We start from the raw sequence: 21,617 nt of genomic DNA on the forward strand, positions 1-21,617 counted from the left end.
CAAGAAATAGAAATCTGATAATGTATATGTTGTCCACCAAACTTATAAATATTATCAAGGATGGTGCTCAGGACTAAATATAGACAGTGGTTTATTTTAATGCTGCTGCACTTGTTTTGATTTCATTGACTTCTAGAACCATTTCACGCACAGTAGTAAAGACTGAACATTTTAGATGACTGAATAGCAATAGGAACTTAGAAAATTTATTTTTTGTTTCAAATAAATTCCTGAAAAAAACAAAACAAATATATTCCTGTACCATTTATTAAGCGATTGGCTTTCAACTGTAAATCACCCTTCCTCAGTCCACTTTGAATTAGAAGCCACACTTTCCCTTCTTCTGCTGGCTTTCTGTTCGGCTCTGCTATTAGAGGGCGCTAGGGAGAGAGTAGAAGGTTGGAGGAGGATGAAGGGACCCGCTCAGTCCTCCTTGCTTTCTGTGCCTATCTTTCTGCTTGTTATTCCCATGCACCCTAAAGACATTTTTATTCTGCAGTGCGGATCATTCTAGCAGCAGCTGCTGACTGCAGTTTTTCCAATGCTCACAGAACCAACCAGTGTTCCTCTTCAGCAACACCAGCTCTAACTGGCTAGAACACCATTCTCAAAGGTTGGAGTGCCAGCTTCGGGGGCAATTCCTCTAGCTCAGAGACGACACCAGTACCATCCAGGCAGTGAGCCTTCATCACTCCTTCTTTAAATGTCTAAGCTTTAGGGACGCCTGGGTGGCTGAGCAGTTGAGTATCTGCCTTCAGCTCAGGGTGTGATCCCCAGGTCCTGGGATCGAGTCCCGCATCAGGCTCCCTGCAGGGAGCCTGCTTCTCCCTCTGCCTATGTCTCCCTCTGCCTGTGTCTCTGCCTCCTTTCTGTGTCTCTCATGAATAAATCAAATCCTTTTAAAAAAATTAAAAAAAAATGTCTAAGCTTTAATCATCTCACATGCTTTGTTCCCGTACTCTGAGCAGAGGCTGCTTCCTGTAGGTGCTACCTCCATGGACCTTAGTTTAGTACTCCCCCTTTTCCTTTCCAGTTCTTCAAGAATTTACTCATCAATTCTTTATCAATAGATCCTTTAATAGGGTAAATCTGTTCCTTTTTTTACCAAAAGAAGCCTGTACTGCTTCATCTTTTCTTGTCCTTATAATCATCTCCACATCCTGCTCTACTTCAATGTTCAGATGCCAAATTGGTTTCCATAACTTTAAAGAGTTAGATGCTTTTGTGTGCAACTTGTCACCATTATGATAATTTTTTTAAAAAAATTCTGACCCTAAATCTATGGCTATGGTAGCAGACATATTTAAGTTCTGTAACTATTTCCTTTTATTTTATTAAATTCAATAGATACTCTATATCTATTGTATGTATAAGTTTCTCCAGGCTCTCAAGTCATGACTTTGAAATTAAGACATACTATCTAAGAGAACTATGGCCAGCAAAAGATGCAAAGTGGCATCAGGAGTGGGGTAAAAAAGGAAGATAGTGATTTTCTAGGGAACAGAGACAGTAGGACATCAGGAGGAACAAAAGAAGGACAGGGGGTGGTGGCAACAGGAAGAGACATCAGAGGTGATGGAATATTCCCTAGTTATCTTTTCAAGTAAATGGAAAAGGAGGGCTTTAAAAGTTAGGCACTGTGCTTTATGACAGATGAGGACATGATGACCCTTCCAGAACGTCCAGCTTTACCTAAAGCATCTGATTTGGGACAACCTGGAATTCACTTCAGGAAGATAGAATACTCAAGAAGACTTAATGATCTGCCCTCACAGATTAACTGGATGAATTAAAAAAAAAACAAAAACAGGAAAACATCTTTCAAATTTACTTTAAAAGCTTTCAAAAATTCTATTTGAAGCTTAAAAAGCAGAAGGAGCAAGATTATAGTCAGACAAATACTGTGAAATATTTGGGGCAAGAATTAGGGTGAAGCGGGGAGGAAGGGAAGGATTGTGCGATTTGTTACCTAAGGGGTATAGTTATCCCCACAACATTATTTCCCAAGAACTTTCCAATCTTTAAGCTTTCTGCTTCTGTGCTTTCAAAAGCCAGCCTAGATATAGTCTTCTAAGTGTGTGATACAGAGGAAATGTGAGATGTATCACTGATTACTTTGAGTTCCCAACTGTCCTATTTTTATAGCTATCTATAGCTATGTAGTTGACAATAAACTATTTCATAAATGTCAGCCACTTCCCTCAAGTTTAAAATTGCTTGCTTTTTACCTGGGGAAACACTTAGGGAAATAACTTTAACTTTTTTTTTTCTCTAATTCTTAGTTGTAGCAATCAGAGAAAATTTGATTTTTATAAAACTTCTTTCAAAGAGTGACTTGAATGTAGTAATTTACTTTTATTTTTTTGCTCTTACTTATTTCTACTTTTTTTTTTTGTTTAAGCTTTTCTTTTTAAATTCCCATAGTTAACATACAGTGTAATGTCAGTTTCAGGTATATACAGCGTTTTGACACTTCCGTACATCACAAGTGCACTCTTAATCTCCTTCACCTATTTCCCCCCTCTCCCCACCACCTCCCCTCTAGTAACCATCAGTTTGTTTTCTAGAGTTAGGAGTCTGTTTCCTGGTTTGCCTCTCTCTTTTTTTCCCCTTTGCCTGGTAACCTACTTACTAAACTGAAACTTTCTAAGTAGGTAGAATAACAATGTATTTTGTTTTAATTTGAGGATTAGCAGTAGACTAATCAACCCATCTTTGCAAATCTGGAATAGAGTTAAAGTCTAGTCCCTCTTTTCTATGTGGGGTACCCCCTATCTGGGGCATCCCTGTTGGGGGCCCTTTTACTCCTTAATTGGTGTAACTCCAATAGGTGGAAAAGTCTGATGCTGAAAGCATTCATTTTTCATTGATTGAATGAAGACAGAGTTCTCCCAGTTGTCTACCTGAGGTATCACTAAATTGAAGCATGCCCACTGTGACAAGCCAAAAGAATCAAGAGCTGATCTAAATGGATGGAGGCACCCAGAAAGAACGTATTGAAGAAGGTGCATTTTGAGCAAAAGGAAAAGAATTAAATGATAGTAAGAGCAGAAAAGAATCTCATGAATGGAAACAAGTTATAAGAAAGCTTTATTTCAGATGAAATGAGTAGAAAAATGACAGTAAGGATGTTTCACTAAATGTATCAGCATCTAGAAAGACAAACAGAATAGTGACTATTCCTATTTTGATATCTTTTCAGCCATTTATTTGGCAAATATTTACCAAGCACTGACTATTGTCAGTTGACTTCAGTACTTAGCTGGGGAGGAGACATGTATGTATAGATTTACATCATCTAATATATCTTTACATGAATGTCCTGAGTCTCACGTTGCCTATCCTTTTCCCTCTTTTTTGAACACTGCTATGACTTCCATGCTTCATCTTATTTAGTCTTTTCCACAGCTCTGTTAGGTTGAATATTATGCCTATTTACATGAGAAAACTGAGGATTAGAAGTATTTAGTGATTGGGCCCAAGGCCCAGGCTCACCTATCTAGAAACCGAACCCAGCTCTGACTGACTCCCAAAATACTCTTAACTGTAACACTAGCTTCCTGCCTGATTTGGGTAAAGTGATGGTGGGCCAGTGCCAGCACGTTTACTTAATTAGATAATCTATTGCATGTGGTAATGAGGAATGATGCTTTTAAATGGGTATTTAAGAAAGGCATAAAACTGCCATTACTGAACTCAGAAGTGACAAGATGAAAGCAGGGACTGCAAAAGAGAATTCTAGACATATACATTTAAGGACAGGAACTGGAAGCAACTACAAGTTTTGTTTTGTTTGTTTTGTTTAATAAAGGGGCAGTCCTAGCATGGTAGGAAGCAGAGTTACGTTCATGGGCAGTAGAAGAAGACCCCACTGATGTTGGAAAGGTGGATGTGAGGAGAGACGGTAAGGGCAGAGCTCCTAAGCTAGCAAGCTCAGGAGACCAGGGATGGTGACTAGCCTATGTTTGACCAAAAAATCTAGAATGGAGTGATTATATTGGGCATGGTTAAGAGGATGAATTTGAAATTCAATATTCATGTGATTAGGAGCTGTGTTGTGTACTGGAGAGTAAAATTCCAGGCCATCCTCTCCACAGTTTTACAGGAAGGAACAATGTGGAAAGAGTGGGCCTATTGAACTTGGTGTTGATAGCTCAATCGTGGGTTTGGTTAGACGCCAGATCTGCTATCTCTAGCAGTCCTGTGCACTTTGTGGAGACTGTGTTTTCCCTTTTCCTCAATGATAGATGAGCTAGTTAGACACCAGAGTCTCTCCATCTTTCCTTCCTTCTCTCCCTTCTTCCCTCTCTCCTCCTTCCTGTTTTGGTTGGGGGAAAAGTTCATAGGATGTGCGCTTTTGTTACTGTGGGCTGGTTCCTCAAGATACTGAATGATGATTTTACTTATATAACTGACTCTAAACAATAAAATATAACTTAACTCGAGGTATATTTTAGAGATTTGTCTCTTTAACCCTGATAAATATCTTTCCTTGGGCTTCATCCTGTTTGTTTAGAGAATAATTTGTTCTGACTTTATATTCAATAAATGAATCACCAAAGTGTTCCAGCACCTATTAAATCTATGGGAAGGTTTTCATCAGTGGAGTCTGTCTTATCTAGGCAGATTTTTCCTTATTAATTCAATCCAACAAGCTTCTCAAAATTCTGTTTTTGTGTAAATATGGGTACACATTTCCATTATTAACTTACAAAACTTTGTTCTCATTAAAAACATCAACTTGGATTTCTGATTTAAAAAAATAAAATTGTCAGAATTTTTACTTGAATTCTTACTTCTTGTCTTGAAAGAAAAATCAATAACCCCTATGCTCCCAGATCTATATTTATCACATTCTGCCTCCCTCCACTTCCCTGCTGAATAACAAAAACAATGGAGAAACAAACTCAAGAAATGGAAAGAAAGAGAGGAGAACGACTATAAGCCCCAAAGTCTGATTTGATTTCATAATAATGGGAAATTATGTTAACAGACTGACGGCATCTTACAGGAGGACCACGTCTTTCGGAGTGAGAGTAATCAAGAGAAAATATAAACGTACTCAGCATACTGTCTACCAAGCATTTCGCACTGTTTTGCTATGAATGTCATGGCTGGTCACAGACATGCATGGTGAGGGATGATTCTGCACAAGGACAAGGTTACCAAGAGTCACACTAGTGCTGTCACTTCATACTTACGGCAACTGCCTCCAGGATTTGTTTAACAGCATCTGCAGCATCTCGTTCACTATAATATCCCTTCTCCACAATCCTAAAAAAAGAATCAGGAAATTCTTCTCAGACACATGCATTCGGGGGAATGGATGTGAAAAGAGGTTAAATGAATTAATGTTAAGTAAAATCTACACAACTGCAACAGGTTAGCATGACACGGGGCGGGGGGGGGGGGGATATTTCCATGAACTGATACTCTAGAAACCTTGGGTGTCTTTAGGAAAATGAAAGCATGTATTTTGCCTAGGCTTGAACTCTCCATCCTATCTGAGGACAAAAAAATTCTTTTAAAACTCTGTACTGCGAATTGTGTTAAACACATACCAAGTAGACAACATACCACAAATCATCCCACGTAATTGTTACACAGCTTCAATATTTATTGACTCATGGCCAGTGTTTTATCTACCCAATCAATTATTTATTTACCATCCTCTTTTTTTATTTTGAAGCAAATATCAGACATCTCAATTTCCTTCATAAATAAAGAGTTGTCTCTAAAAAAATAAAGGACCTTTTATAACTCCTAACTACAAAGCCATTATACAGTTTCTTAATGTTTTCAAATACACAGAGTTTCAAATTCCCAACTGTCTTGGACATGTTAAAATTTTTAAACTTTTTTTTAAAGATTTTATTTATTTATTTATGTGAGACACAGAGAGAGAGGCAGAGATACAGGCAGAGGGAGAAGCAGGCTCCATGCAGGGAGCCCAACATGGGACTCGATCCAGGGACTCCAGGATCACACCCTGGGCCGAAGGCAGTGCTAAACCGCTGAGCCATCTGGGGATCCTGGACATGTTAAAATTTGTTTGAATTTGTATCCAAATAAGGTCCACATGATTTGACTGGTATCTGTGTCTTTTATCCTCCCTTTGCCTATAACTCCTCATCACCTCCTTCTGCCCTCCTCCTTTCTCTCCAACTGACTTTCTATTCCAAATAAATGACTTGTTCTTTACGCCTGGATGTGGACAAGGAATCTTTCTTTTCCTTTAAGAAATCCTTCTTTTAACTTAAGTCTTTTCCATTTTAATTTCAAGAATGTTTTCCTGAATCAGAATGCTTTATTTCTTTTCTTCCATTGCTTCAGTTTTCTTTTTTGGGGTATGCGATTATATGTATTAGGAGTTTTTCACCTTCAATTTATATTGTTCTTTCTCCTATGACTTTCCTAATTTTAGTATTAAGTAATACTAACTTCAATATTTTGCAGATTATACTTTCATCTATTTTGTGGGCATATCCTCCTGTGATGCTGATTTTTTGTGCTCTTATAATTATTTTGCATTGCAATTAATGGAGACACCTGTCTGTTGCTGCTTACTTGTAAGCAACGGTGGTTTCCTTAACCTTTTTGACAGACTAATGGGTCAAGATATCTTTTCTAGTTTCATGGTTCTTGACAGATTATTTTCACGAAGCATTCAAAATTATGACCTCATGTTTTCTGAGATCCCTTCTCCTCTCTCGGGAACTTCATTCCCTTGCCTCTACACGTCTGCTCTGGTTACTGGAGTCTCTTCCCAGCAGTTTCTCCAATTTACCCAAGGGGGCTTCAGATATTAATCTCAGGAGTTCACAGGGCTCTGACTGCATTAGTCTCTTCAGACCTTACTATGGGTACAGTCCTTGCGCTTTTCAGAAATTTGGAGGCAAAAAGCCTTCACAGTTTCAGCTGCTCTTGTATTGGCCCATTCTGCTTCTCAGTGATTTGGAGGCTTTGGAGATTTAAGTGTTCTCCTAGTCTTAGGTTCATCAACGTCCTCTTGCTTCCTGTAACATAGATGCTAATACCACGTGGCTCTTGCAATTATCATTAGTTTGTCCTCATTCACTTGTTTTCTAGGCTTCACAGGGAACCTTGTCACCTGGTTTTGTTAGATACTGTCTGTGAGTTTTTGTTTTTTCTGTCCTAGTTTCTCTGTCTATTCTTATAGGGATATTTGGAAAGACAGGAAAACCACATTGTTGCTGTTTCTATCTTCCCAAAAGTTCAAGAAAAAACATTTTTGATAGCACTGAAGATTACCAACTTGCATAAGGTGCTTTCAACTGACAAAAAGTTTATGGTGAAAACAGGTCTGAATAAAAGGTAAATTCAAAACATATAAGACACAAAACTTCAACAATTTTTGTGGTTTTGCACTGAAATTTTTAGACTGTTAATATCTTAAGTAGCACATTTATTTTTCAGAAAATATCTTCCTTTTTTTTTTATATGTTGTAAAAAGTTGTAAATTCTTGAAGTAGCTGGTGTTAAAAGCTGGATTTAAAAATCTAGAAAATATTTCCAAAATAGGGGATGGATGATGAGGAAAAGCAGAAAAAAGCAGATATAAAATAAATAATACATAAGAAGATACCTTAAATGACCATAATTATTAAGATTCAAAAAAACCATACTGATGCAAAAATTCCAACTATATTTTCTATGCAATTATTCAGAGCATTGTAAAGAAACACAAACTCATCTTTTCAAAGGATGAAAGGTGGAACATCCTTCCTCACCTTTTTATTTATTGGATACCTGTTAAGTATCATATTTCAAATAAAATGTGAAAGTAGATTACAATATTCAGGAAGTCAATATTAACTGGTTCTTGAAAATCAATTTTCATACAATATTTCCTTACAAGATTACACATTCCTCCAATTTATAATTAAGTTATGATGTCTACTTATTAAAAGTTTAATTGAAGTAATTACTTGTACTATACTTTCTGAACATGTAAAAATTAAGCACGAGAGAAGAGGAAAAGAAGGACGACTGTGTCAGGGTAAGTCGAGAACTTTGGCTACCATTACATCAGCCTCTGCATTTTGTTCTAAATGTGGATTTTGTGGTACGTCCATGAACCAACTCAAATGTAATTAGTGTCTCTTCTGTGTGTGGCACCTGCACTCTCAGCAGCTTGGCTTTCTCCAGTCCTGTTAAAGGAGAAGAGTTGTTACAAAGATGGTGGAAAAGAAGAGTTGATAGTTAACTTTATTTCTACATCCCATTCTTCTCAGAGGAGGATAAAAATCAGCTACCTCCTGGCCTGTGAAAATCAGTGTCGATTTCCCCGATATCCACTCACCAAGGCTAGAGCTTTCTCACAACCACTTCGTGGTACCTCTCTAGGGGGTGCTACTGATGGCTTAGTCTTTGTTGAGTGCTACTCCTTGGGGTTGTTCAGAGCCAACCTGCACAACCACGGACAGCCTCCCTGATGAGAAATCCTCTTTGTCATGAGTTCTTACAAACATCCCTACCTCTTAAAGGAGCAGTGCTTCACACACTGGAATACAGGCAGTGCTTCTCTGTATTTTGATTTATTATCACTTCTCAAGTTTTGGCCTAAATATGATGTACACGCATTTTCCTTTGGGTACAATTAGAATTAGTGCTTGTGTTCAGAATGTGGCCTTGTGAGTGAAAATTTAGAGACTAGCTGGATAAAGGAGTGAATTTTCTTGGGATCTGTTTTCAGGTAGGATAGAAGGAAGAACAGTAAGTATAAGAATAGTTAATGGAAATCTCACTAATTTTCCACAATATAAGTTAAATTAATAAAATATTTCATCTATTAATAAAAAGGATACATTCTAATAAATATGTCCATTCATTCATTTATTCAATAAATATTATGGAATGACTGTTATAGGCTGGGCATTTAGTAGTGAACCAGAAAACCATCAACACACTGTGCTACCTGCTGTGACAGAGGTATTAGAAAATGACCTGAGAGCTCACAGAGAGGGCCAGTGATCTATTGTGGAGGCCGCACAGGGTGGGAAAGGGATTCCAGAGGTAGCTGATATCTCAGCTCAGATCTCAAGGGGGTACAGAAGTTTCCAAGTGCAGAAAGGGTGGGATAGGTGTGGAGGAGCAGGGACTGGAGGGGAAGGAGATTGCTCCAAGTAAAAGAACCAATACTACAGTGAGAATTAGGGACTGTGGATGGTGTAGTGATGGCCAATCAATATTTCTGTCTAACATGAACCAGGTACTTCCTGAAATCTATAAAGAATACTGTTTGGGTCCTGCCCCAGATAGTACAGAAATTATTAACAAAAACATCACCATAGATGTAATATATGTCTTACTAAGGTCTGTAAAGTCAAAAGAGTTATAAATTCTATTGTCAGAGATGCCCTAGAGCAGACAGGAACACAGAATGCGGGTGCCTTCCCCACCCCATCCCCATGAGCTCTGTTTGCCACAGCATGGCCCTACTATCAGAATTTAACTGCGTCTCTACCAGGCTCCTTCTGCCCAAAGGAATTTTGTTCCCAGTTCATTTGTTCATCAGAGCATCACAAAGGCAGGTTTCTGGAACTCAGACATTCAACTTTAATTATTTTATCAGCTGAACTACCACTCAGGCCATGCGTGGCTGACTAGAAAGATCAGTTACAGTGAACTTCACAAGTTGCAAATTCAGGTTTATAATCGACAGCTAGGACAGCAAGTGAAGACATCAGTAACCAAGCAAAGGAAAATGAAGTCTTGCAATCTTTTTCATTTAGGCATGACTACAGTAGGTATGTTTGGCCAATGCCTTCTGCAGGTCATTGTGAGAAAATTCTTAGTCTTCTCACTAGATTGTTGTTTCGATTACCCACAGGGCCTAGCTCCAAACACTGCTCATAGTAGGCAGTCAATAAATATTTGTAGAATCAATACTAAGTGCCAAGTAAATGAGTGCCAGAGAAATTTCAGATGTTGGATGGTTGAACAACTCCTTTGCCTGGGTTCCTTCTCATAGGGAACAAAGCACTGGACTGGGAAGTGATGCTCACCACAAGCACACTGGCTATCGATCCAGAGGGAGAGCAGCCGTACAGATGCTTCCCAAAGCAAAATGCAACAAGTAGAAAGGTTATTGTTGGTCTTAGGAATCATTCATAGTATCTAGATATTATTGTAATAACATGATCTTTTTAGAAACTTATTTTGAATAAAATCAAAGTGATTCAAATTAGCAAAATACAGCATTTGTTTCATAAGGCAACACATAACAATTTCTACATAAAATTTAGCTGGAATTAAAAAAAAGTTGCCATGTATATATAGTCAAGGATTTACAGCTTTATACAAAATATACTAGTGCCTTCAATTTTTAGAAACAATGAAATATTCAATCATTGTATATGTTTTAGAACTGTAGAAATTGGATAATTTTGGTTGATAGTTTTGGTTTTTATGTTTAAACATATTTACTGCTCTATTTCTCCTCAGATTTAGCAAACTAATTTCCTTTTCATGCTCTATAAAATAATAAGAAAGCAGTTCGGATGTTATCAGCATCTTAAGATAGTTTTCAAAGGCCCAGGGCCATGAAGTTTGCAGCTATGCGGCAAGATTTCTCATCATTCCATTGTGAACTGGGCTAGAAGACTCAGGGCTAAAAACAAAATCTTTCCTAGGATTTTAATCACAACAGGACCCAAAAGGCTACCCTGGGATCTCCATTTGCCAGGGCCCTCCGTCACTAACAGGCCTAGCCGACCTCCACAGACCTGGGAAGAAAGTGCACGGGGGACGTGTTCCCAGGCTGTGATTCTCCGACTTCCACAGGCTTTCTTAGGCCCAGAAGGTGCTTTTTACTGCCACTGTTTGCTGTGTGGGTGCGCATGCTCCTCTCCCCCACAGTTGGGACTATTTTCCTTCTCATCATTTTAAAATTGCAGGATAAAAAAGCACAGGCAATGCCTATTTCTCTCCACGGATCTGTTGGAAAATATGACTTTTGTGCATTTGTTGCTGTCACCTTAATTGCTGCAAATTGAATTGAGCACGTCTCCAGCCGGGCAGTTAGCACCAGCGATGCAGCTGAAGAGCTCTAATATGATCATGTCCTGAGGCCCTCAGACTTCCTGGCACGCAGATTAGGAGCCCTACTGCTCCCCCCACCAATGACAGCTTTTTCTCTAATGGAGGCGCTATTGGAGGACTGTAGGTTTTTGCAAGAAAGGCACTGGTCTGATGACAATGTGCACTTGAAGGATCAAATGACAGAGGAGTTTCAGGAACCAAGGCTTAAGGGCTGCCAGCACACGACATGCTGGTGTACGTATAAAGTGAATTCTGCTATGCCCTGTGTCAATCCACCACTCCTTTATAAGCTTCATTCACTGCCCTTTCTCATTTCATTCCCCTCTACCCTTTAGCTAATAATTTTTGATGTCTCACGTAAAATTCAGCTCAAAGATTCTATTCTACCCTGAAGCCATTTCTGCCTTAGAAGATACCTTGATTTTGTGCCCAAAGTACTATGTTTATGTCCCAATGATAGCACATGTTATTCCCACATGAAGACCTACAGCCAAATCTGTGGCCAACCTCTCAGAAATATAAAGTATCTTATGATATATGTCTTTTGTGTACTGCCTCTTATTTTTATTTCCTTTTTAGTTCCTTGTCCTCATATCTTGTGATATTGTGGTTGCCCCTGCAAGCCCTAACACATCTTTGGGAAATGATGGTGGTATTAAAAAGCAATATTAGGGGCCGTATCACACTTTTCCTTTCCTGTTCTAGACTAGGAACTTCTTGAGGGTCACAGCAATGTGCTATGGTTAATGTGATGGTGAGAAGGAAATAAAGGTGGGTGGTGAAGCCAGAAGAGTCGGGTGAGGCCAGACTGAGTTGTTTTGTTTGTCATGTTTAAGAGAACTAAGTTTTGGGGAGTAGACTTTTGGGCTGACCTGATCAGATAATCAGTGCTTTAAACAGAGATGGATGGCAGACAGGGAAACTAATGCCAGTTAGGAGTCTGTTGCAATGGAAAAGTGAATGTGAAGACTCAAAAGCCATAAGCAGTGGGAAAGGGGAGAGAGAATGGTCTGAAGGCTGCTCAGAGAAAGAGTCACGGGAAAGGGGCTGGGAAGTGAGAGGAAGAGGGAGAGTTCAGTGCGGACCAGCTCAGATAAGCTAAGTCAGCTCAGGGAGTTAGGAGGACGAAGCAGGACTGAGGGAGGGCCTGAGGAGACACTGATCTAGAAGTGCCCATGGGATGTAAAGGTGGAAATGTCTAGCAGACTGTTTAAAATAAAGTTTTCATCTCCGCTGAGACAGCAGCCAGCAGCGTGGCTGAAGCCACAGGAGAGTGTCCAACTTACCCACAGGGAATGTGGGAAGAACTTTAGGGAAGGGCGACACTTAAAGGATGGAAAGAGGAAGCGGAACTCAGGAAAGAGATCAAGGAGGAGGAAACTGAAAAGGCCGAATAAAATCCAAGGGAAAAGAGGTGATGTCATGCCACATGAAGGACATGGAGAGGGTTAGCTAGCAGTGTGAAATACCATGGACCAGACGCTAAAAACGTCCAACCTCCAGCCTCAGGAGACCCTCAGAGTTCCTCAAAAATCGTTACTCTTGCCTAGCTTGTTTTCACATTCCCACTTAACAAACCTCACTACTTCTTCCCTCAAGTGGTCCATTGTCTCCCAGCCATAGTTAGTGGATAAATTTCTGTTCTACAACAATACTGTTAAAATAGAGCCTAACAAGTCTGAACCTCTTACAGGCTCCCCTTCCCCAACACTCTCCCAGCCCTAAGCAATCACAGCTTTGCTGTTTCTATAGATTTGACCCTTCTAGAAATTCCATATAAAAGGAGACATAGTCCCGCTGTCAGGTGATTACTAGGCTAAATGCACAGTCCCCAAATATAACCACTACTTCTCTTGCTTATTGACCACTTGTAGTTTTTAAAAGAGTATTTTCAGTTTGGAAAACTGGTCTAGCAGGGCTAGACCAGAAGACAGACTGGCTGCCTGATTTGGGAACATCATTTACCTTTCCTCATTCTCAGCTGCCATCTCTGTAAAAGTGGGGGCAATGGTTTTTCATCTTCTTTACCCCAAAGCGTTGCTATAAAAGAGGAAAATACACTAGGGTCTGGGAAAGGACTTTTAAAACCCCATATATTGATTTTTTTGTTCTCAGCAACAGTGGGGTAGACAAGCTTCCAGGCAAGAACAATGAAAACAAGCTAAATAAAATATTGTTTAAAAATATATTTGAAGACATCAGAGAGTTTACCAAGGAAGTAAAGGCTTCAGGAGCCAAGAAAAACCCAGCAAAGCAAACCTAACATGTGATGCCTCTGTTTTCCCTTTAAAGGCTTTGACTGAGGCATTTATTGACTCGACATCAGTAGCTAACAGGCTGAGAAGATGAACAAAGCTTCTGGCCATCTCACAGGATGGAGAGAACAGAAGTTGGCATTTAGGGTCTGTCAAGAAAGGAGGCCCTGGAACAATCTCCTGACTTAAATTGGAACCCTTAAAGAGCAAAACCCTATGAATAAGAGTTGACAAGAAATAGATCTGCCTTCAGGAAGCCCAGCTTTGAATCAACCCAATATCTGTTGGACTAAAGTGATCTGCTCCTTACCTTAACTGCCTGCAAAAGAAAATACACTTTTTTGGAAGGTTACATATTTAAAGCCTCATATTCCAATATGTTTTATACATAATGTTTGGCATTTGAACAAGCATAATCAGGCAAGCAAAAACCCAAGTAGAAAACAGGAAAAAAAAAACACAATATAAACATTCACAATATATTCTGATATTGGAGTAAGACAGAAATCAGGAAAAAAATACCTCTTCAAAAATTTAATTGGAAGAGTGTAACGATACTGCTAAATTAGCTGCTTTAAAATATAATTGTTAGGAAATACAAACGATTTTAAAAACATATTATGAGCAGCTATATGCCAATAAAATTAGGCAATCTAGAAGAAATGAACATATTTCTGGAAAACCACAAAGTACCAAAACTGGAACAGGAAGAAATAGAAAACCTGAACAGGCCGATAACCAAGGAGGAAATTGAAGCAGCCATCAAAAACCTCCCAAGACACAAAAGTCCAGGGCCAGATGGCTTCCCAGGGGAATTCTAGCAAACATTTAAAGAAGAAACCATACCTATTCTACTAAAGCTGTTTGGAAAGATAGAAAGGGATAGAATACTTCCAAACTCATTCTATGAGGCCAGCATCACCTTAATTCCAAAACCAAAGACCCCACCAAAAAGAAAAATTATAGACCAATATCCCTGATGAACATGGATGCAAGAATTCTCAACAAGATACTAGCCAATAGGAGCCAACAATACATTAAGAAGACTATTCACCATGACCAAGTGGGATTTATCCCTGGGATGCAAGGCTGGTTCAACACTTGTAAAGCAATCAATGTGATTGATCATATCAGCAAGAGAAAAAACAAGAACCATATGATCCTCTCATTAGATGCAGATAAAGCATTTGACAAAATACAGCATCCATTCCCGATCAAAACTCTTCAGAGTGTAGGGATAGAGGGAACATTCCTCGCATCTTAAAAGCCATCTACGAAAAGCCCACAGCAAATATAACTCTCAGCGGGGAAGCACTGGGAGCCTTTCCCCTAAGATCAGGAACAAGACAGGGATGCCCACTCCCACCACTGCTATTCAACATAGTACTGGAAGTCCCGGCCTCAGCAATCAGGAAACAAAAAGAAATGAAAGGCATTCAAATTGGCAAAGAAGAAGTCAAACTCTCCCTCTCCGCAGATGACATGATACTCTACATAGAAAACCCAAAAGACTCCACCACAAGATTGCTAGAACTCACACAGCAATTCGGCAGTGTGACAGGATACAAAATCAATGCCCAGAAGTCAGTGGCATTTCTATGCACTAATAATGAGACTGAAGAAAGAGAAATTAAGGAGTCATTCCCATTTACAATTGCACCCAAAAGCTTAAGATACCTAGGAATAAACCTAACCAAAGAGGTAAAGAATCTATACCCTAAAAACTATAGAACACTTCTGAAAGAAATTGAGGAAGACACAAAGAGATGGAAAAATATTCCATGCTCACGGATTGGAATAATTAATATTGTGAAACTGTCCATGCTACCCAGGGCAATTTACACATTTAATGCAATCCCTATCAAAATACCATGGACTTTCTTCAGAGAGTTGGAACAAATTATCTTAAGATTTGTGTGGAATCAAAAAAGACCCCGAATAGCCACGGGAATATTAAAAAAGAAAACCATAGCTGGGGGCATCACAATGCCAGATTTCAGGTTGTACTACAAAGCTGTGGTCATTAAGACAGTGTGGTACTGGCACAAAAATAGACACATAAAAAAAAATAGACACATAGATCAATGGAACAGAGTAGAGAATCCAGAAGTGGACTTTTAACTTTATGGTCAACTAATATTCGACAAAGGAGGAGAGACCATCCACTGGAAAAAAGACAGTCTCTTCAATAAACGGTGCTGGGAAAATTGGACAGCCACACGCAGAAGAATGAAACTGGACCATTCTCTTACACCAGACACAAAGATAAACTCAAAATGGATAAAAGATCTTAATGTGAGACAAGATTCCATCAAAATCCTAGAGGAGAACACAGGCAACACCCTTTTTGAACTCGGCCACAGCAACTTCTTGCAAGATACATCCATGAAGGCAAGAGAAACAGAAGCAAAAATGAACTATTGGGACTTCATTAAGAGAAGAAGCTTTTGCACAGTAAAAGATACCATCAACAAAACTAAAAGACAACCTACAGAATGGGAGAAGATATTTGCAAATGACTTATCAGATAAAGGATAAAGAACTTATTAAATTCAACAGCAAAGAAACAAACAATCCATCATGAAATGGGCAAAAGTCATGAACAGAAATTTCACCAAAGACATACACGTGGCCAACAAGCACATGAGAAAATGGTCCGCATCACTGGCCATCAGGGAAATACAAATCAAAACCACAATGAGATACCACCTCACACCAGTGAGAATGGGGAACATTAACAAGGCAGGAAACCACAAATGTTGGAAAGGATGCAGAGAAAGGGGAACCCTCTTACACTGTTGGTGGGAATGTGAACTGGTGCAGCCACTCTGGAAAACTGTGTGGAGGTTCCTCAAAGAGTTAAAAATAGACCTGCCCTATGGCCCAGCAACTGCACTGCTGGGGATTTACCCCAAAGATACAGATGCAGTGAAACGCCGGGCCCCCTGCACCCTGATGTTTATAGCAGCAATGTCCACAACAGCCAAACTGTGGAAGGAGCCTTGGTGTCCATCGACAGATGATGGATAAAGATGTGGTCTCTGTATACAATGGGATATTCCTCAGCCATTAGAAACGACAAATACCCACCATTTGCTTTGACGTGGATGGAACTGGAGGGTATTATGCTGAGTGAAATAAGTCAATCGGAGAAGGACAAACATTATATGGTCTCATTCATTTGGGGAATATAAAAAATAGTGAAAAGGAATAGAGGGGAAAAGAGAGAAAATGAGTGGGAAATATCAGAGAGGGAGACAGAACATGAGAGACTCCTAACTCTGGGAAACGAACAAGGGGTGGTGGAAAGGGAGGTGGGCGGGGGGTGGGGGTGACTGGGTGACAGGCACTGAGGGGGGCACTTGATGGGATGAGCACTGGATGTTATGCTGTATGTTGGCAAATTGAACTCCAATAAAAAACAAAAATAAATAAATAAATAAATAAATAAATAAATAAATAAATAATAAAATATAATAAAATATAATTGTTTTCTGGAATAAAAGAAAGAAAAGAAAATTTATTCTTAAGGCAAACAACCTCACATTATGGCCACTAAAAAAATGCAGTGAATTTCTAAGAATTATGTTGAGATTGAGAAGGATGAAACAGAAAACCTGTGGAGCTTTTCTTGGACACAAAATAATCACTGGCTTTATTCCAAAAATGTTAATCAATTGTCCTATGCACTTTCCTATTTATATTCTACATGAAACAGCAGATTCCACTTGGATTTTTACTATGCTTAGTTTTTTAGAAGCACCATGGAATAGATTTTTTGCTAATAAAATACAACCATTTTGACTATATTAGACGAACATAATTATTTCTTCATCAATTGCTCCATTATTTCATTAGAAACAATTAACGTCATCATTCAAACAGGAATGAATTTTGATCATCACAATTAAATGAATTTGGTTTTGACCTAAGTACAGGAAAAAGGGACCATATTATGATTTTTAACCCTCAAGAACGAAAGCAATACATGGATAATAATGCAGGACATATTTTCAGCTTGATACAATTTTAAAGACAACTATAGAATTAAATAACCTAATGGAGAAACCAAATCCATCTCAGATATTGCAACAGATAAGTGGATAATAACATTCGGGAGGAATAAAGTCTATGATCTAAGACCACTAAGAGTTTATAAGTGATTGAGTGCTTTACTGGCTGTCTGCCATTCTTTATGTCTTCTGTTAAATCTGAATATTTCATCCATTTATCTCTGTAAATGAAATTTATCAACAGTATTTAGTTTTTCATTTTTACCTGTTCCGTTATATCAACTAAACTACAAGATGAGAGAATAAGAATCTTTTCATGAAATAGAAGGGTTGGAGAGGGATGGAAAGAGACTTTCTTCCAAAATAATTCAAACAAATAGAGGTGAGTAGGTAAATAGTAAATGCTATTGGTAGATGATGGCTTTGGTGTGACATTCCTGTCCTGCAGTTATTTACAATGGAAGAATATGGTATTTGTCTCCAATAGACTGTAATTAGCAGAGAAATATGTTAGTTCTTAGAGAGACCTCACGGCTCCAAAGGCATAACTATATAACATGTCTATGAAAGAGTTAGCTATAGAGTTGTTGAAAAAGAAGCCATTTTGGCCAATTCTGGTAACATTTAAGTAAATTAGACTCTTCTAAGTCTTCACTAACCATAAGGGAACATAACATGATGGTCTTAGAACAAGACTATTCTTACGGTGGATCAGAGTGTCTAAGCTTCCCTAGCAGCATAGAATCACTTCAAATTTGTTCTGAGTTTCAGAAAGGTAAGCAAATCTCTCTAGGTTAAGTATTTGCCTTTAAGTCAAGACTTTGAACCATGAATTCAAACGACTACCGAACTGCCACAAGAAGTGCATGTCTTTAGGCTACTGATATTCACTTCCCAAAGTTGGGAAGTTTTTATTTGTCAAGTATGGATAAAGTTAAGGGCAGCCCCGGTGGCGCAGCGGTTTAGCGCCGCCTGCAGCTCAGGGCGTGATCCTGGAGACCGGGGATCAAGTCCCACGTCAGGCTCTCTGTGTGGTGCCTGCTTCTCCCTCTGCCTGTGTCTCTGCCTCTCTCTCTCTCTCTCTCTCTCTCTCTCTCTCTCTGTCTCTATGAATAAATAAAATATAATCTATTAAAAAAAAGTATGGATAGAGTTAAAATGTTATTTTTTTTTAGCATTTTTGCATGCTACTTTCTTAGTTACTATTCTTTTTTTTTTTTTTTAAGATTTTATTTATTTATTCATGAGAGACACAGAGAGAGAGAGGCAGAGACACAGGCAGAGGGAGAAGCAGGCTCCATGCAGGGAGCCCAACGTGGGACTCCATCCCGGGTCTCCAGGATCACGCCCTGGGCTGAAGGCAGGCGCCAAACCGCTGAGCCACCCAGGGATCCCCAATGTTACAGTTTTTAAAGTCTGATAATTCACATAACTTGTTCTAAGAAAATGTCAATGTATGTATGAACAAAACCGTCTATCTGTTGAAGATACATATGTAGCTCCGATCAAACTGGACCATTTTACTCCTTGCGATCTGAAGATCCAAATCTACACTGGGTAACAATAAAAACAAACAGAACCTTTGAAAACCATCATGAATACCTTTGAAGGGGGGCGGATGGGGAGGGGTGCTCCTTTCCTCCTTTCCTAGCATGCTCTAACCCTATCCCCTGCAGACTCTCTCTCCTGAGTCCATTCAGTAGAGCGGTGCTCATTCTTTCAGCAAACATCATTGAGAATTTACTGTGCTCCAGGCACTCAGGCTTCATCGCAGTCCTTCAATCTTTCCCGTCTTCTCTCTGCAGCCCACTTCTCTCTTAACCCATTCTTAACCAACTTGAAGCTTGTATCAGCACACAGTTTCTAACCATTTCCAATATGTACCTCCTTAGTCACTTTGTCTTCTTCCAGTTCCAATCTTTTTTGATTACCCCGATGAGCACAGAAAAGGGCTCCTAGGGGTCCATCAAGGTAAACAGGGAATTCTCCTGGGACAACAAGGAAGATGGGAAAGCTACAGAAACGTGACGGTTGTGTCTCTTGTACATATTGTTTGCCTATACTGTGCTCTACCAGATTTTCAGGCATACTCCCCACCGTCCTCAAACTCTGCCTTGAGTGATGAGCATATGATCAGACAACTAAAGCTGGTTATAACTGGTCCTAACAGAACACGTTTTACTCTGCATCTTGGAACTCAGAACGACTTAATAGAGAACATAGGCCTAAAAATAATTATTTGAAGAATATTGATTTTTATGAGCTTTTGGATCATAACAGAGAATACTACTACACCTTTAACTTTCTATAAATTTCATCAAATATTTTATCATGAAATATTCTCATAAATGCTACTATTTAGTTTAAATTTAGAATGACTTTAGAAATCTGTTTTTATTGGAAAAGTAAATATTTGCTAAAGTAAACTGATACTACAGTGTTTCGTGTTTTACTAAGCAAGGCAAAATTTCACCTACCCATATCATATCAACTAACACTCTCTCTCCATTGTGTATTCCTCTTATGATTTATTTTAGTAGAACTTATCAAGTAGTATGATGTGTCATTATGAAAATTGGCAGGAGAAATTTCCCTTTGGTACTTTTTGATGCCTGGAAGCATAACCTTTCTCTGGTTAGATTTCTAGGACCAACTCACCTGTCAAATAGTTCTCCTCCCGTGACCAGTTCTAGGACCAGACTGATTTCTGTAGGGGTTTCAAATATCTCTTTAAGTTTTATCTGGGGAAAGATATTAAAAAATACATAAGTTCCTTATTTTCATTTTTCTAGGAAAAGCTAATGCCATGACTAAACAACACTCTTTGTAACAGTAATACTTTGGATCGTCAATAAAGGTTCCACATCCAGGTAACAAGCAGCCATCTGTCACTCTCTGGTTATTTGTATCAGTTATCTCATTTCTTAAAGACCCTTTTGAGTTTTTATATTTTTTCCTTTTCACAGCTGAAAGATACCTGCCTTAGAAACACTTCCTAAATTTTGCCAAAACATCACAATTTCTGAATTGCTTCAGAATTAAAAAGCAAAAGCAAGCAAAGAAAACTTGAGCCATTTGAAAGCATCATGGTTACTAGTGATGCAAATGCCTCTTTCTCCTCAAAAGGAACTTGGAATTATAGCCCTAAGCCAGAACAGGAGGGACCAGGTTAAAGTCCGTCTGTATGGAAAGGATATCTCTCAATAGCAAAAATGTTGCCAGCAGATGCAGGGATCCTCAGAAAAGTAGTGATGGTAGGGATTTGATGGACTGTAACAGGGTTTTCATCACATTCAGAAAATCCATTCAATTTTGAATATTTTCCTCAATATATCTAAAAATTTAGTGACCAGGACTGATCTGCATTTGAGAAAAAATCCACATTGGCTTTTCACTGAAAGAAAAAGATGGATAATGTAAAAGTGGTGATTTTTTGGTGCCATTTTGCTTATTGCTTACCAAAGCTCTTTACTGCAAATGGATTTTGTTTAGGGAAGTAAAGTACCCAGCCTCACATTATGGATTGTGATTGGTTTAAGCTGTTTACGATAATCCTCCTCCCCAATTTTCCAGTCTCCGTGCAGTGAAGAGTGATGATCTTGTGGCCAGCTCCGGCTAATAAAGTCTGGAGAGAATTCTGCTGTAGCTGGAAATTCTGGAAAAGCCTCTATTCTTCTCATCACATTGTTGGCGAGGCCTTTCCAATTCTTTCTGTCTAGGGTATGGGCTGACAACTTGTGAAGACTGTGGAGCGGCCCTTGAGGACCACAAAGGAAAAGCATTGAGGGGGGAAGACGTTTAGGCCCTGAATGGCATCACCCACCGAGGAGCTGACGCAATGCTACCAACTGCCTGCCTTCTGACTGTCACATAAAGTGTTCGTCTAGACTGCCATATTCCAGTTTCCATGACTTATAGCTGACTGCATTGCTAACCCGTATATTACATCTTAAGTACTTTGCTTTAAGCCTAAGCATTGCAGATTAGTCATCCTCCTGGACACTACGACTTTCTCAAAGAAACGAGTAAAATATTTTCTTTAAGTAGTTGGCTCAATTCAAGTTATGGCCTGGAAAATGATTTTGTTCTCTTCACTTCACTGGCTCAAGAAAGCTTTTGCCAGACCTTTTCCTCAGCGCCTTTGTCTGGACGTAGCCTAGAGCAGAGCTTCTGAGGACATTTTATTTTTCCCATTCAAGTACATCATTTATTTGAATCTTCACACTGTTTCTAAAGTAGATAGCCTCTCAAAGGAGACTGAAATGACTTTGGAGAGCCATGCATT

At 39.0% G+C, this 21,617-nt stretch overlaps 1 protein-coding gene across 3 annotated transcripts in view; it reads right to left on the reverse strand.

Annotated features, from left to right (window-relative positions):
- Positions 1–21,617, reverse strand: part of CAMK4 (calcium/calmodulin dependent protein kinase IV) — a 198,274-nt gene that overhangs the window by 54,796 nt on the left and 121,861 nt on the right. For all 3 annotated transcript variants that reach the window (XM_041752192.1, XM_041752191.1, XM_041752194.1), the window contains 2 exons: positions 19,991–20,073; positions 5,202–5,274 (listed from right to left, as the gene is read on the reverse strand). In XM_041752192.1, the coding sequence (XP_041608126.1) occupies positions 5,202–5,274; positions 19,991–20,073 (156 nt within the window). The remainder of the gene's footprint in view (positions 1–5,201; positions 5,275–19,990; positions 20,074–21,617) is intronic.

This window comes from Vulpes lagopus, chromosome 4, assembly GCF_018345385.1.
Source record: "Vulpes lagopus strain Blue_001 chromosome 4, ASM1834538v1, whole genome shotgun sequence".
Lineage (NCBI taxonomy): Eukaryota > Metazoa > Chordata > Mammalia > Carnivora > Canidae > Vulpes > Vulpes lagopus.